General features: G+C 45.9%; 1 protein-coding gene across 3 annotated transcripts in view; it reads left to right on the top strand.

Moving 5' to 3' along the window:
- Positions 1-10,947, top strand: part of LOC117534399 (ankyrin repeat and fibronectin type-III domain-containing protein 1-like) — a 35,232-nt gene extending 24,285 nt beyond the window's left edge. For all 3 annotated transcript variants that reach the window (XM_034198584.1, XM_034198586.1, XM_034198585.1), the window contains exons 4-5: positions 3,016-3,226; positions 10,049-10,947. In XM_034198584.1, coding sequence (XP_034054475.1) covers positions 3,016-3,226; positions 10,049-10,350 — 513 coding nt within the window. In that variant the 3' untranslated portion in view covers positions 10,351-10,947. The remainder of the gene's footprint in view (positions 1-3,015; positions 3,227-10,048) is intronic.
- The last annotated feature ends 7,183 nt before the right edge of the window (positions 10,948-18,130 follow it).

Genomic DNA, 18,130 nt, shown 5'->3' with positions numbered 1-18,130 from the left:
CCAAAATAGTGTCTCTTAAGGCAGGTAGAGTCCCCTGACAACTCTCCTTACATTCCTCCAGATTCAGAAAAAGTATGTTAACTTTTTGGAGAACTATGAAACCGGGCCTAATGTATCCAAAAATAGTGCATCATAATGCAGGTAGAGTCCCATCAAACTCCCCTTGCATTCCTCCAGAGGCCAGTTCAAAAACTTAAAGTTTGGTAAGAACCATGATTGGGGGTCCTCCAGGCAACAATTGTATCCGAGCCAAAGCACTCATGTAGCGGACACATTCCTCCATGATGTGAAACAGCCGTTTTTTTTTCTGAGTCCTCTCAAAAACCGGGTTTCCGATTTCGTGCAGATGGAAGCTTGAAAAACATGAATGAATTTTTTTGACGGAGGAAGGGAGGTCTCGATTCCCCTCTCTGTTGTAAAATGCAACGGGGGAGTGGAAAAGTGTCCGGGGCTTCCGCCCGAAGCGCCGAAGACTTGAGCTTTTCGGAGCCCCTCCTCCGTTGGCACAATTTTTTTAAACTTCATTTTTGATTATTTTAAGATATAATTGACCGTTTTCTTTACTTTTTTCGGCTTTCCACGGGTGGGGGTGCATGACAGGCCACCTATGAGCTCCAAAATTTGCATGGAACCTCCGGGAATTATGGGCTAAGCTCCATAAACTGACAAAGTCACCCAGAAATGTCACTTTAATAGCCCAAAAATATATAATACAAATACATTTAAATAGTAAAAGGTACAATTGTGCTCCTAATTACCCGGAATTTGATTGATATAGCCCCATGATAGTGAATAAAAATCATTTTCATGGAAACAATTTTTAAAACGCCTGATTAATATGTTTGTAATGCTGGCAGCAGGTGCACTGCTGTAAGCAGGGTCTCACACTCAAAGGCACACAGGCAGAGATCCAGGGTGATGCACATGGCTTTCTTACCCAGGAATAAGTGTGTGAAAGCTGGGTAAAAGTGATGTGAACAGAGGGAGAGAGCAGCCAGAGAGTTAGCGGCCTGTGAGAGCCACAGAGCGCACCCAGAGGACAGGCTGTTTCACAGCACTATGTAACCCAGGAAAGCAGCTTGAATCCTGGGTACGTCAGTGTTAAAAGTGACTTAAACTGTTTTAATTCAAATGTGCATTTCACAGGCACATAGGCAGAGATCCAGGGTGATGCACATGGCTTTCTTACCCGGGAATAAGTGTTTGAACGCTGGGTAAAAGTGCTGTGAATACAGGGAGAGAGCAGCCAGAGAGAAGCTGCCTGTGAGAGCCACAGAGCGCACCCAGAGGACAGGCTGTTTCACAGCACTATGTAACCCAGGAAAGCAGCTTGAATCGTGGGTATGTCAGTGTTAAAAGTGCCTTAAACTGGTTTAATTCAAATGTGCATTTGACTGCATAAACAGCCGGTCATATGGACAGGAATCTGTCCATTTCGTCCACATTTGACTCATGAAATGTACAAGAAGATAAGTACAGCAGAGTCAATGCTGTTAGCAGGGTCTCACACTTACAGTCACACAGGCAGAGATCCAGGGTGATGCACATGGCTTTCCTACCCAGGAATAAGTGTTTTAAAGGCGGGGAAAGTGTTCCTGCAGCCCCCCCATAACGGTAATAATGATTAGAAATCATTTCCAGGGCAGAAAGCTGTTTTTAAAAGTGAAAAAACTATTTTAAACCGTTGAAAAAGCACAAAGTGATTTGAGTGCAGTTCTCATGTGTCCCCACAGGAGGGCGCATCAGCCAACCTATTTCTGGCCCCTCACAGAGCCCCAAAGGACGGACTAAGCAGCTCCAGCATCTCTCCCTGACATGCATACTTCCATAACCTCGCACACCGTGAGTCCCCGGGCCCCCGGACTTAAGCACTCCCCCACGGACTAAACCCAGATGGTCACACCCTACAGAACCTCATGCCCCTGGTAATCTTAAAGGGGGGTGGATTTTGCAGTGCTTTACCGTCCGCCCATCGGCATCCATATTCGGCCTTATTCACAGCACCACCCACCCTCCTGTGGAGGATGTTCTCATGCCCCTGGTAACATTTAAAGGTGGTGGATTTTGTGGTGATTTACTGTCCGCCCACCAGCATCAATATTCGGCCTTCTTCACGGCACCCCCCCTGTGCTGGAGGTTCACACTTTAACTGTTTTGTCATATTTCGTCTTTCCACGGGTGGGTGTGCCTGGCAAAGCTGTGTACCCAAACTCAAGCACTCTCACTCTGACTAAACACATAAGGACATCCGGGTAAGACCTCCGGAGCCTCCAGCTGCTTCTGTTCACTTTCTACTGAGAGCTATTCAACAGCTTTCTGTGTCTGTAGCTTCTACATCCTCTCACTCTTCATCTACTCACTCCTCATCCTCTCACCCTTCATCTTCTCACTCTTCATCACCTCCTCCCTGCTGAGATTCATCATGGCTGAGGGACCCGATGAGTGAGACACTAGACGGTTAAAGGTGGGGTAGGTCATTTTGGAGAAACCAGCTCGAGTGCGCTAGAATTTGAAAATACACAGCCGGAAGAAATCTGCCACTTCCTCACAGAGCCCCTCCTCCAACACACACAAACGCGCACATGACCAATGAGGGCACGAGATAAGTTTGTGCACAGATGGAAGGCTGACAGGCAGGTAGGCCATCCAGTTACTTTAGCCGGCTCAGATGATTGGTCGTGCTTTCTACAGTACCACGGCTTCCAGAGATGACATGTTTTGTATGGATTTGTTGTCAAAGCACTTGTTAAGAGCATTCCATGGAATATAACAAAAAGTGTATCTCGATCCGGTTTCTCTAACGTACCTACCCCACCTTTAAGTACATGTTAAAAGTTTAAATGAATATACTTTAAATCAAGGGTTAAAGTCCTTCATTTACTGATGTTTTACTTGTTATTATTTTGGTTACGGTTGTTAATTTACAGAAAACAAAAACATTTGAAATGTATGAGAAGAAAATACTAAAATGCGTAATTTTACGACACTAAAACAGAGCGCTTGTTTCGTCCACAGGCGATGCAGGGCAGCGACTGTATCTTCGAGGCGGTGGAGCAGCAGGACCTGGACTCGGTGCAGATTCTTCTCTACCAGTTCTCAGCCGAGGAGCTGGACCTGAACACCCCGAACAGCCAGGGGCTAACTCCTCTGGACATCTCCATCATGACCAACAACACGCCCATTGCCAAGCTGCTGCTGAGGGCCGGAGGCAGGGAGAGCCCCCACTGTGAGTAACACTGATTAATACATAATATATATATATATATATATATAAAGAACTACAGCACGGTCACATGACTTCACATCACCACCGCTAAGCTAAAGGAGGCTAATGTTGGGCTATAAAGGAACTACAGCACGGTCACATGACTTCACGTCACCACCGCTAAGCTAAAGGCGGCTAATGTTGGGCTATAAAGGAACTACAGCACGGTCACATGACTTCACGTCACTACCGCTAAGCTAAAGGTGGCTAATGTTGGGCTATAAAGGAACTACAGCACGGTCACATGACTTCACGTCACCATCGCTAAGCTAAAGGTGGCTAATGTTGGGCTATAAAGGAACTACAGCACGGTCACATGACTTCACGTTACCACCGCTAAGCTAAAGGTGGCTAATGTTGGGCTATAAAGGAACTACAGCACGGTCACATGACTTCACGTCACCACCGCTAAGCTAAAGGTGGCTAATGTTGGGCTATAAAGGAACTACAGCACAGTCACATGACTTCACGTCACCACCGCTAAGCTAAAGGTGGCTAATGTTGGGCTATAAAGGAACTACAGCACGGTCACATGACTTCACGTCACTACCGCTAAGCTAAAGGTGGCTAATGTTGGGCTATAAAGGAACTACAGCACGGTCACATGACTTCACGACGCCACCGCTAAGCTAAAGGTGGCTAATGTTGGGCTATAAAGGAACTACAGCACGGTCACATGACTTCAAGACACCACCGCTAAGCTAAAGGTGGCTAATGTTGGGCTATAAAGGAACTACAGCACGGTCACATGACTTCACGACACCACCGCTAAGCTAAAGGTGGCTAATGTTGGGCTATAAAGGAACTACAGCACAATCACATGACTTCACGTCACCATCGCTAAGCTAAAGGTGGCTAATGTTGGGCTATAAAGGAATTACAGCACGGTCACATGACTTCACGTCACCACCGCTAAGCTAAAGGTGGCTAATGTTGGGCTATAAAGGAACTACAGCACGGTCACATGACTTCACGTCACCACCGCTAAGCTAAAGGAGGCTAATGTTGGGCTATAAAGGAACTACAGCACGGTCACATGACTTCACGTCTCCACCGCTAAGCTAAAGGAGGCTAATGTTGTGCTATAAAGGAACTACAGCACGGTCACATGACTTCATGTCACCACCGCTAAGCTAAAGGTGGCTAATGTTGGGCTGTAAAGGAACTACAGCACAGTCACATGACTTCACGTCTCTACCGCTAAGCTAAAGGAGGCTAATGTTGGGCTATAAAGGAACTACAGCACGGTCACATGACTTCACGTCACCACCGCTAAGCTAAAGGCGGCTAATGTTGTGCTATAAAGGAACTACAGCACGGTCACATGACTTCACGTCACCACCGCTAAGCTAAAGGAGGCTAATGTTGGGCTATAAAGGAACTACAGCACGGTCACATGACTTCACGTCACCACCGCTAAACTAAAGGTGGCTAATGTTGGGCTATAAAGGAACTACAGCACGGTCACATGACTTCATGTCGCCACTGCTAAGCTAAAGGTGGCTAATGTTGGGCTGTAAAGGAACTACAGCACGGTCACATGACTTCACGTCTCTACCGCTAAGCTAAAGGAGGCTAATGTTGGGCTATAAAGGAACTACAGCACGGTCACATGACTTCACGTCTCCACCGCTAAGCTAAAGGAGGCTAATGTTGTGCTATAAAGGAACTACAGCACGGTCACATGACTTCATGTCACCACCGCTAAGCTAAAGGTGGCTAATGTTGGGCTGTAAAGGAACTACAGCACGGTCACATGACTTCACGTCTCTACCGCTAAGCTAAAGGAGGCTAATGTTGGGCTATAAAGGAACTACAGCACGGTCACATGACTTCACGTCACCACCGCTAAGCTAAAGGCGGCTAATGTTGTGCTATAAAGGAAGTACAGCAGGGTCACATGACTTCACGTCACCACCGCTAAGCTAAAGGAGGCTAATGTTGGGCTATAAAGGAACTACAGCACGGTCACATGACTTCACGTCACCACCGCTAAGCTAAAGGAGGCTAATGTTGGGCTATAAAGGAACTACTGTACGGTCACATGACTTCACGTCTCCACCGCTAAGCTAAAGGAGGCTAATGTTGTGCTATAAAGGAACTACAGCACGGTCACATGACTTCATGTCACCACCGCTAAGCTAAAGGTGGCTAATGTTGGGCTGTAAAGGAACTACAGCACGGTCACATGACTTCACGTCTCTACCGCTAAGCTAAAGGAGGCTAATGTTGGGCTATAAAGGAACTACAGCACGGTCACATGACTTCACGTCACCACCGCTAAGCTAAAGGCGGCTAATGTTGTGCTATAAAGGAAGTACAGCAGGGTCACATGACTTCACGTCACCACCGCTAAGCTAAAGGAGGCTAATGTTGGGCTATAAAGGAACTACAGCACGGTCACATGACTTCACGTCACCACCGCTAAGCTAAAGGTGGCTAATGTTGGGCTATAAAGGAACTACAGCACGGTCACATGACTTCACGTCACCACTGCTATGCTAAAGGTGGCTAATGTTGGGCTATAAAGAAATTACAGCACGGTCACATGACTTCACGTCACCACCGCTAAGCTAAAGGTGGCTAATGTTGGGCTATAAAGGAACTACAGCACGGTCACATGACTTCACGTCACCACCGCTAAGCTAAAGGAGGCTAATGTTGGGCTATAAAGGAACTACAGCACGGTCACATGACTTCACGTCTCCACCGCTAAGCTAAAGGAGGCTAATGTTGTGCTATAAAGGAACTACAGCACGGTCACATGACTTCATGTCACCACCGCTAAGCTAAAGGTGGCTAATGTTGGGCTGTAAAGGAACTACAGCACAGTCACATGACTTCACGTCTCTACCGCTAAGCTAAAGGAGGCTAATGTTGGGCTATAAAGGAACTACAGCACGGTCACATGACTTCACGTCACCACCGCTAAGCTAAAGGCGGCTAATGTTGTGCTATAAAGAAACTACAGCACGGTCACATGACTTCACGTCACCACCGCTAAGCTAAAGGAGGCTAATGTTGGGCTATAAAGGAACTACAGCACGGTCACATGACTTCACGTCACCACCGCTAAGCTAAAGGTGGCTAATGTTGGGCTATAAAGGAACTACAGCACGGTCACATGACTTCATGTCGCCACTGCTAAGCTAAAGGTGGCTAATGTTGGGCTGTAAAGGAACTACAGCACGGTCACATGACTTCACGTCTCTACCGCTAAGCTAAAGGAGGCTAATGTTGGGCTATAAAGGAACTACAGCACGGTCACATGACTTCACGTCTCCACCGCTAAGCTAAAGGAGGCTAATGTTGTGCTATAAAGGAACTATAGCACGGTCACATGACTTCATGTCACCACCGCTAAGCTAAAGGTGGCTAATGTTGGGCTGTAAAGGAACTACAGCACGGTCACATGACTTCACGTCTCTACCGCTAAGCTAAAGGAGGCTAATGTTGGGCTATAAAGGAACTACAGCACGGTCACATGACTTCACGTCACCACCGCTAAGCTAAAGGCGGCTAATGTTGTGCTATAAAGGAAGTACAGCAGGGTCACATGACTTCACGTCACCACCGCTAAGCTAAAGGAGGCTAATGTTGGGCTATAAAGGAACTACAGCACGGTCACATGACTTCACATCACCACCGCTAAGCTAAAGGAGGCTAATGTTGGGCTATAAAGGAACTACAGCACGGTCACATGACTTCACGTCTCCACCGCTAAGCTAAAGGAGGCTAATGTTGTGCTATAAAGGAACTACAGCACGGTCACATGACTTCATGTCACCACCGCTAAGCTAAAGGTGGCTAATGTTGGGCTGTAAAGGAACTACAGCACGGTCACATGACTTCACGTCTCTACCGCTAAGCTAAAGGAGGCTAATGTTGGGCTATAAAGGAACTACAGCACGGTCACATGACTTCACGTCACCACCGCTAAGCTAAAGGCGGCTAATGTTGTGCTATAAAGGAAGTACAGCAGGGTCACATGACTTCACGTCACCACCGCTAAGCTAAAGGAGGCTAATGTTGGGCTATAAAGGAACTACAGCACGGTCACATGACTTCACGTCACCACCTCTAAGCTAAAGGCGGCTAATGTTGGGCTATAAAGGAACTACAGCATGGTCACATGACTTCACGTCACCACCGCTAAGCTAAAGGAGGCTAATGTTGGGCTGTAAACGTTGTTATATGAGAAACGCTCCAACATAACTCTGAAAGCAGAGCTGTGTCCTTCTACTGATCTGAGGTCATTTTAGTCTCCAACAATGAACCCAATTTCCGCCCGATGGTCTGCAGAACTCGATGAAAAGGAGCCGAGTGACCCTCAGAAACATCATTACCTGCAGAGCGCGGCCACCTGGAGGGAAATGTCAAGAAACAAGTTTCACACAAGATAAATGTGAAGGGTCACCGAGCTGCAGACTCACAAAGAAAGGGAATATCTCTGCACTCTGAGAACCTTCAAAGCAATATTTGTGTGTGTGTGTGTGTGTGTGTGTGTGTGTGTGTGTGTGTGTGTGTGTGTGTGTGTGTGTGTGTGTGTGTGTGTGTGTGTGTGTGTGTGTGTGTGTGTGTGTGTGTGTGTGTGTGTGTGTGTGTGTGTGTGTGTGTGTGTGTGTGTGTGTAGGGGGTCTCCTCACGACAGTCGTACAATCCCATCGTTGTAAACAAACACAGTTAAATCTCTGCAGCTCATTCCTCAAGAGCCAAGTCAATCACTGTGTGTGTGTGTTAATTTATGAGTCCCCGCAGGTTTATATTTAGGCGTCAGTCAGACGAGAAACTAATTTACAGCCTTTTCAATTAGCAGCCGTTAGCAGTCGCTAGCAGCCGTTAGCAGCTAGCGACAGGAAGTGACACCTTCAGAATAAAGTGCAGAGAGGCAGCGTTCACCTTTAGTCATTATGTCGTTTAAATTAAAGGTGAGAAGTGACTGAACGGTCAATCTGATTGGTCAATGCAACAGTTTCATTGCTATTTGTTTTAAGCTTCAAGGTTGACTCAGGGCAGATGTGTTACCTAGCAACACATTCTGACTGAAATGTGATTGAAAGCTCCAACATTGCCAACAATTACTGGACGCAGCGCGACACAGAGAACATCTATGAACTGAAGATTGTATTGTATTCCACGTGTACTTCACATGTATTCCACGTGTACTTCACATATATTCCACGTGCACTTCACATGTATTCCATGTGTACTTCACACGTATTCCACGTGCACTTCACATGTATTTCCCGTTTACTTCACATGTATTCCACGTGTACTTCACATGTATCTCCCGTGTACTTCACACGTATTCCACGTGTACTTCACATGTATTTCCCGTTTACTTCACATGTATTCCACGTGTACTTCACATGTATTCCACGTGCACTTCACATGTATTTCCCGTGTACTTTACATGTATTTCCCGTGTACTTCACATGTATTTTCCGTGTACTTCACATGTATTTCACGTGTACTTCACATGTATTTCCCGTGTACTTCACATGTATTTCCCGTGTACTTCCCATGTATTTTACGTGTACTTCACATGTATTCCACGTGTACTTCACATGTATTCCACGTGTACTTCACACGTATTCCATGTGCACTTCACATGTATTTCCTGTGTACTTCACATGTATTTCCCATGTACTTCACACGTATTTCCTGTGTACTTCACACGTATTCCACGTGCACTTCACATGTATTCCACGTGTACTTCACATGTATTTCCCGTGTACTTCACATGTATTCCACGTGTACTTCACACGTATTCCACGTGTACTTCACACGTATTTCCCGTGTACTTCACATGTATTCCACGTGTACTTCACATGTATTTCACGTGTACTTCACATGTATTTCACGTGTACTTCACATGTATTCCACGTGCACTTCACATGTATTTCACGTGTACTTCACATGTATTTCCCGTGTACTTCACATGTATTTCCCGTGCACTTCACATGTATTTCACGTGTACTTCAGATGTATTCCACGTGTACTTCACATGTATTTCCCGTGTACTTCACATGTATTTCCCGTGCACTTCACATGTATTTCACGTGTACTTCACATGTATTTCTCGTGTACTTCAGAGGTATTCCACGTGTACTTCACATGTATTTCACGTGTACTTCACATGTATTTCACGTGTACTTCACATGTATTTCACGTGTACTTCACATGTATTTCACGTGTACTTCACATGTATTCCACGTGCACTTCACATGTATTTCACGTGTACTTCACATGTATTTCCCGTGTACTTCACATGTATTTCCCGTGCACTTCACATGTATTTCACGTGTACTTCACATGTATTTCTCGTGTACTTCACATGTATTCCACGTGTACTTCACATGTATTTCACGTGTACTTCACATGTATTTCACGTGTACTTCACATGTATTCCACGTGTACTTCACATGTATTTCACGTGTACTTTTACATTACATTGCATTTAGCTGACGCTTTTGTCCAAAGCGACTTACAATAAGTACATTCGACCAGGAAGACACAACCTTGAAGAAAACAGAATCATATAAGTATATCAGGTTTCATAGAGCCAAACATTTCAAGTGCTACTCAACTGGCTTTAGGTAATCCAGTCCTTTATTGGTATAAAAGTGCTTCACATGTATTCCACGTGTACTTCACATGTATTCCACGTGTACTTCACATGTAGTTCCTGTGTAACAATCGAATGTCTCGCTGTGTCTCTGTTTAAGTATTGGAGCGTTTCCTCACCTTCTCCCTCTCTGTTTCCTGTGCGTGTGTTTGCAGTTGTGAGCGTGGAGGCTCGGGAGGCTCTGATTGGCTCCCTGGTGCAGGAGGCGGAGCTCCGAGCAGCTGATCTGTCCTCTCAGGCTCAGAGGGAGGGTCTCTCTCTGGAGGCCTGTCAGAAGGACAAGACCCTGAAAGCCTGGGAGTGGAGGAGCAAACTGTACCGCCGCATGAGGGCCGGATTCCTGCACGCACGTCAGTACATCTATTATTTATATTTTATTATAATGTATTTATTTTATTTTTTATTGCGTGCATATGCACGTACGTGCGTGTGTGTGCGTGCGTGTGTGTGTGCGTAAGTGGGTGCGTGTGCGTGCGTACGTGCGTGCGACACCTGACCTCTGCTATGCAGGTTAATTATTTAAGTGTGTTGCAGCTATAAAACATGTTCTAGTTGGAAAGTCCATCACAGAGAAACTGCATCAAGAGCTCCTCTGATCGAGTCCATCACACAACACAGAGAAACTGCATCAAGAGCTCCTCTGATCGAGTCCATCACACAACACAGAGAGACTGCATCAAGAGCTCCTCTGATCGAGTCCATCACACAACACAGAGAGACTGCATCAAGAGCTCCTCTGATCGAGTCCATCACACAACACAGAGAGACTGCATCAAGAGCTCCTCTGATCGAGTCCATCACACAACACAGAGAGACTGCATCAAGAGCTCCTCTGATCGAGTCCATCACACAACACAGAGAGACTGCATCAAGAGCTCCTCTGATCGAGTCCATCACACATCACAGAGAGACTGCATCAAGAGCTCCTCTGATCGAGTCCATCACACAACACAGAGAGACTGCATCAAGAGCTCCTCTGATCGAGTCCATCACACAACACAGAGAGACTGCATCAAGAGCTCCTCTGATCGAGTCCATCACACATCACAGAGAGACTGCATCAAGTGCTCCTCTGATCGAGTCCTCACACATCACAGAGAGACTGCATCAAGTGCTCCTCTGATCGAGTCCTCACACATCAAGGAGAGACTGCATCAAGTGCTCCTCTGATCGAGTCCATCACACAACACAGAGAGACTGCATCAAGAGCTCCTCTGATCGAGTCCATCACACAACACAGAGAGACTGCATCAAGAGCTCCTCTGATCGAGTCCATCACACATCACAGAGAGACTGCATCAAGAGCTCCTCTGATCGAGTCCCTCACACATCGAGGAGAGACTGCATCAAGTGCTCCTCTGATCGAGTCCTCACACATCACAGAGAGACTGCATCAAGTGCTCCTCTGATCGAGTCCCTCACACAACACAGAGAGACTGCATCAAGAGCTCCTCTGATCGAGTCCATCACACAACACAGAGAGACTGCATCAAGTGCTCCTCTGATCGAGTCCCTCACACATCGAGGAGAGACTGCATCAAGTGCTCCTCTGATCGAGTCCTCACACATCGAGGAGAGACTGCATCAAGAGCTCCTCTGGTCGAGTCCTCACACATCACAGAGAGACTGCATCAAGTGCTCCTCTGATCGAGTCCCTCACACATCGAGGAGAGACTGCATCAAGTGCTCCTCTGATCGAGTCCCTCACACATCGAGGAGAGACTGCATCAAGTGCTCCTCTGATCGAGTCCCTCACACATCGAGGAGAGACTGCATCAAGTGCTCCTCTGATCGAGTCCTCACACATCGAGGAGAGACTGCATCAAGTGCTCCTCTGATCGAGTCCTCACACATCACAGAGAGACTGCATCAAGAGCTCCTCTGATCGAGTCCATCACACAACACAGAGAGACTGCATCAAGAGCTCCTCTGATCGAGTCCATCACACATCACAGAGAGACTGCATCAAGAGCTCCTCTGATCGAGTCCATCACACAACACAGAGAGACTGCATCAAGAGCTCCTCTGATCGAGTCCATCACACAACACAGAGAGACTGCATCAAGAGCTCCTCTGATCGAGTCCATCACACAACACAGAGAGACTGCATCAAGAGCTCCTCTGATCGAGTCCATCACACAACACAGAGAGACTGCATCAAGAGCTCCTCTGATCGAGTCCATCACACATCACAGAGAGACTGCATCAAGAGCTCCTCTGATCGAGTCCATCACACAACGAGACGAGAAGAAACAGAAATATGCAAAGTGGCACAAAAACAGAAAACAAGATGCAAAGTGAGACATAAATGATGCCAAACGAGATGCGTTATCACGACCTCAAGAAGTCCAGAAAATAAGACACAACGCGAGAGGCACCGCGAGAGGCACCGCGAGAGGCACCGCGCATGAAAACCAGCCACTAAAAACATTATTAAAAGAACTCCCAAGAGACAAAGAGAGAGCAACGATGACACCAGAGAGACGGTTAGAGAAATGAATAAATATAATGAGATTGTTGCGAGAGAGCTGATCAGATGTATTTCTGGTCAGATCTCAGATAGTGATTATAGTAATACTGTTCCTCCAGGAAACAGACTGTGATGAGACTGATGAGAGACACCTGAAGCTCTGCAGCCGGTCAGTGAATCACATCATCACTTTATCATTCAAATAAACTCTAATATCATTTCAAACCTTTATTTAACCAGATTGGTCGCATTGAGATCATAGATCTCTTTTCCAAGGGAGACCTGCAGCATATAGGTTCCACATGAAACATAAAACAATAAAGGATATCATACATTATATTTACAGGATACATTTACATAGTTATAGACATTTACAAGTGCCATAGTATCAACGAGCATTTCATTTAGCCTAGCTTTAAAAACATGCAGAGGAATGAGATCGCTCAGTTTCAATTCTTGCTGAAGATTGTTCCAAGCAAGTGGAGCTGCACATAAAAGCTGTCTTACCTAAGACAGTCCTTGCTCTTGGCACATGTAACAATACTACATCATGCCATCTCAGACAATAGCTGCTTGCAACTCTCTGTGTTATCAGAGAGCAGATATAATACGGGAGTTTACCCAACAAAGCTTTATAGATAAACGTGTACCAGTGACTGAGCCTCTTTACAGTAAGTGATGGCAGACCTGCATACAGGGTGCAGTGATGAGTAAGTGCTTTACAATCTGTGACTAATCTCAGTGCGCTGTGATAGGCGGCATCTAACTTGTTCAGGCAATGGGCAGCAGGTGCATTCATATAGATCAGATCACCATAGTCCAGCAAAGGTCAAAGGTCACAGAGCCTTTTCCTGGCCTCAAGTGAGAAACAGGACTTGTTCCTGTAAAAGAAACCTAGCCTAACCCTCAGCTTTTTAAGCAGGTTATTGACATGAAGTTTCAAAGTAAGACAATCATCAAGCCAGATACCCAGGTATTTGTAACAGGGAACCACTTTGAGCACTTGTCCTTGCATAGTAACAATATCCAAAACATGCTCTGTTGTCTTTTTAGCTTTTGAAAAGAGCATTACCTTGGTTTTATCAACATTTAAAAGAAGCTTTAGTTCAGAGAGCTGAGTCTGAATAATGTTAAAAACAGCCTGTAATTTAACACCAGCCTCCTGAATGGAGGGACCTGCACAGAACATCACGGTATCATCCGCATAGAAATGTAAAATAGCTTCATCCACATTTTCACCTAAACTGTTGATATGGAGAATAAAAGTGGACCTAAAACAGAACCTTGAGGAACACCATTAGCAATGTTTAACCACTCAGAAGACAGCCCATCAAAGTGAACACATTGGGACCTTTCAGAGAGGTACAAATAATAATAATAATTCATTTATTTTATAGGCGCCTTTCAAGGCTCTCAAGTTCGCCGTACAAACACATTAAAAACAAGATACACAATACATAACACCAGCATAAGAGACATAAACAAGACAATGCAGTATATCAATCAATCAAATAACAAAATCAATAAAAACAAGATGTGTGATGGATAATGATCAGGGTGGATATGCGAGTGTGAAGAGATATGTTTTGAGGTGTGATTTGAAAATGGGGAGAGAGTCAGTATTGCGGATGTCAGGTGGGAGGGAGTTCCAGAGGCGGGGTGCAGAGCGGCTGAAGGCTCTAGACCCCATGTTGCAAATGTATTATCTCTTCAATTTACACACGGCATCTATTGCATGTCTGTCCGTCCTGGGAGAGGGATCCCTCCTCTGTTGCTCTCCCTGAGGTTTCTCCCATGTTCCCTTTAAACTGTGGGTTTTCTCTGGAAGTGTTTCCTTGTACGATGTGAGGGTCTAAGGACAGAGGGTCTAAGGACAGAGGGTCTAAGGACAGAGGGTCTGAAGACAGAGGGTCTAAGGACAGAGGGTCTGAGGACAGAGGGTCTGAGGACAGAGGGTCTAAGGACAGAGGGTCTGAGGACAGAGGGTCTGAGGACAGAGGGTCTAAGGACAGAGGGTATAAGGACAGAGGGTATAAGGACAGAGGGTCTGAGGACAGAGGGTCTAAGGACAGAGGGTCTAAGAACAGAGGGTCTAAGGACAGAGGGTCTGAGGACAGAGGGTCTAAGGACAGAGGGTCTAAGGACAGAGGGTCTAAGGACAGAGGGTCTAAGGATAGAGGGTCTGAGGACAGAGGGTCTGAGGACAGAGGGTCTAAGGACAGAGGGTCTAAGGACAGATGGTCTAAGGACAAAGGGTCTGAGGACAGAGGGTCTGAGGACAGAGGTTCTGAGGACAGAGGGTCTAAGGACAGAGGGTCTAAGGACAGAGGGTCTAAGGACAGAGGGTCTAAGGACAGAGGGTCTGAGGACAGAGGGTCTGAGGACAGAGGGTCTGAGGACAGAGGGTCTAAGGACAGAGGGTCTAAGGACAGAGGGTCTAAGGACAGAGGGTGTAAGGACATAGGGTCTAAGGACAGAGGGTGTCGTATTGTCATACTGATATTCTGTACACACTGTGAAGTCCACTGAGACAAATGTAACATTTGTGATATTGGGCTATAAATAAACATTGATTGATTGATTGATAGATCCCATGGTGGTTAAACGGAAGGGGAGGCAGAGAGGTAGTGAGGTAGTTCACAAACCACCCACTGCATGGCTGGACATGCCGATACTGAGTAGCCTCTACTTTAAGATGCGATGATCGACGGTATCAAACGCTTTGGAAAGGTCAATACATAGAGCTGCACAACTCTGCTTATTATCTAAAATACTCTCCACATCATTCGGCACTTTCATTGTGGCAGTGATGGTGCTGTGTTGCTTTCTGAAGCCTGACTGATGTTTAGACAGGATGTCATTGTTACATAAAAACACCTTTACCTGTTCACTCACTAGGCGTTCAAGAACCTTCGCCAGAACTGACAACTTAGAGATGGGTCTATAATTGTTTAATAAGGTTGCCTCCCCTCCTTTCAGCAAAGGCAGGACATCGCTGACTTCCATACTTTTGGAATTGTGTTTTTGCTGAGGGAGAGGTTAAAAAGAGTAGTAAGAGGTGGAGCAATAAAATCTGCAGCTATCTTAAAAAAGAAAGGTTCTACGTTGTCCGGACCAGCCGGTTTCTTAGGATCTAACTTGGTTAAAGCTTCACGAACAACATCAACAGTAAAAGGAGTAAAACTGAAAGGGTTTTCCAACACACGTTGTTCTGAGTCACGGATTGGGAAACAGAATGAAACAGAGAGCAACAGGACACAAAATGCTCATTAAAGCAATTTAGCATAGTAGCCCTGTCCGACATAGTGCCAGATACTGTGGTAAGGCACGGAGGTAGCTCATTACAGATATCGCCGGTGGATATCGATTTTATGGCTTTCCAGAATTTTCTAGGGTTGTTCAGATTCTTTGTGGTTACTGACAGATAGTACTTTGATTTAGCACTTTTGAACATGTGACGTGAAGCTATTCCTTAGCTGCCTAAAATGCAGCCACTCTACCTCTGAGCCTGATCTCCTAGCCTTTGCCCAGGCCTTGTTTCTCTCATGAAGGAGACTAGACAGATCAGCAGAAAACCAAGGATTGTCTCGTCCCTTCACTCTAAATGTACGCAGGGGTGCATGTCTATCAATGACCTCCATAAAACCAAGATAAAAATAAGACCATGCAGTCTCAACATCAGCACACAGATCGATTTTACCCCAATCAAACCCAAACAGATCATGAACAAAACCCTGCTCCACAAAATGTTTGATGTCTCTCTTAATGATAATACGAGGTTTAACCTTTTGGACCTTAGTGTCCCTAATTGTGGCTACAACACAGTGATCACTCAGATCATTCGCAAATACTCCCACAGATGAGTATTTATAGGGAACATTAGTTAGAATGAGATCAATTAGGGAGGATTTATTAGGGGACTTAATATTAGGGCGAGTAGGACTGTCCACAATCTGAGTAACATTTAAAGAGATACAAAGGTTTTTAAAATCCTCTGACACTGCGGTTAACCAGTCCCAGTTAAAATCTCCAAGTAGCACTATTTCCTTGTAGTCTAGCTGCGATAAAAGATTTGCTAGCGAAGACAAGGAGTCTTTGACAGCTGAGGGGGGTCTGTAACAGCCCACCACCATGACCTGTTGCCCCTTTGCCTCTTCTATATTTAAGGCTAAACATTCAAATTGCTTACTGATCGATTTGGAAACTAATGTGGATACACTGAACTTATTCTTAACATAAATGGCAACGCCACCACCTTTATTAGGCCGGTCGGTACGATACACATTATAACCATTTAAGGCAATGTCAGAGGCCAAAATAGATTTGTTTAGCCATGTTTCTGATAAAACAATGACGTCAGCGTCAGTCGAGCCCAGATACGGACAACATCTAGTTTAGCTAACAGACTGCGCACATTCAAGTGGATGAAACCCAACCCAGACCTAGCTTTAAAATCAGCAGGAGTAGCGATCTGACTACTACTACTGGGCGGACCAGGGTTAGGTTGTACATTTCCTGACAGTAATAACAACAACAAAACCAGGCATCTTTTCCTCTTAAGCGACACACATACATCATCTAATTTAGAATCACCGGAAAAGTCTGCGAGAGTGTGATTATAGCTTAAGAAGCAGTCCTGAAGAACCATCATCGCAGGAAAACAAAAAAGACAAACATATTTTGTCGAGCAGATTGACTGTGACAAGGCAACCGGTAATTGTTTGTGTAACACATCCGAACCTTTGCAGGGGATGCCCACTGCGGGTGGCAGAACAGACCTGAATCCAGTAGACTCCTCAGAATGACTAGAGATCTTCTCATAGTCCAAAACAGTTAACAGGCACAGCAGAATCCCGATATGGGCCATTTTCCCAGACCAGCACACAGTATCCGCGATGCTCCTCCGCAGCACAGCAGCAAAGGACAGGCGAAAGCAGCAGCGTGGTATCCCCGGGGTGAAAGCAGGCCTCTGCAACAGCAGAACCAGGACAGGTGGAAAGCAGGCCCCAGCCGTGGTAAAATCCTTCTCCGCACAGCAGCACACGCCCGGTGGAAGCAGGCCAAGCCCGAAGCGTGGATCCACTCCGTCTCTCCGCGACGACTCCGGGGTAAAAACCTCCTCAGCACAGCCAAATTCTACAGGTGGGAGCAGGCCTCCGTAGATCGCAGACAACTAAAACTACTACTTGTGTAAGCAGGGATGGCTAAATGTTTGTAAGCAGGAGAGCTAGATGCTAACAGATGCCAGATGCTAACAGGTAGTGGGAGCCTGTAGACATTGCGACTGCCTCACGCGAGTGATATCAATCACAGCTCTGATTCCTCGCCCTTTAGAGGCTAATAAAACATCTACCTGCCTGCGGGCTCTTCATCACAAAGTGATATAACACTCCCACACACCTGATGTGACACACACACCTGATGTGACACACACACCTGATGTGACACACAAATACATATACACACACCTGATGTGACACACACACCTGATGTGACACACAAATACATATACACACACCTGATGTGAGACACACACACACACACACTCACACTCACACACACACCCTCACACACACACACACACAGATCTGATGACACACACACGCACACTCACACACACACACCTGATGTAACACACACACACTCTCACACACACACACCTGATGTGAGACACACACATACACACACACACACACACCTGATGTGACACACACAATCACACACACATACACAATCACACACACACACACACACAATCACACGCACA

This window comes from Gymnodraco acuticeps, unplaced genomic scaffold (genome assembly GCF_902827175.1).
Source record: "Gymnodraco acuticeps unplaced genomic scaffold, fGymAcu1.1, whole genome shotgun sequence".
Classification (NCBI taxonomy): domain Eukaryota; kingdom Metazoa; phylum Chordata; class Actinopteri; order Perciformes; family Bathydraconidae; genus Gymnodraco; species Gymnodraco acuticeps.
This window is presented reverse-complemented; position numbering and strand designations above follow the sequence as displayed.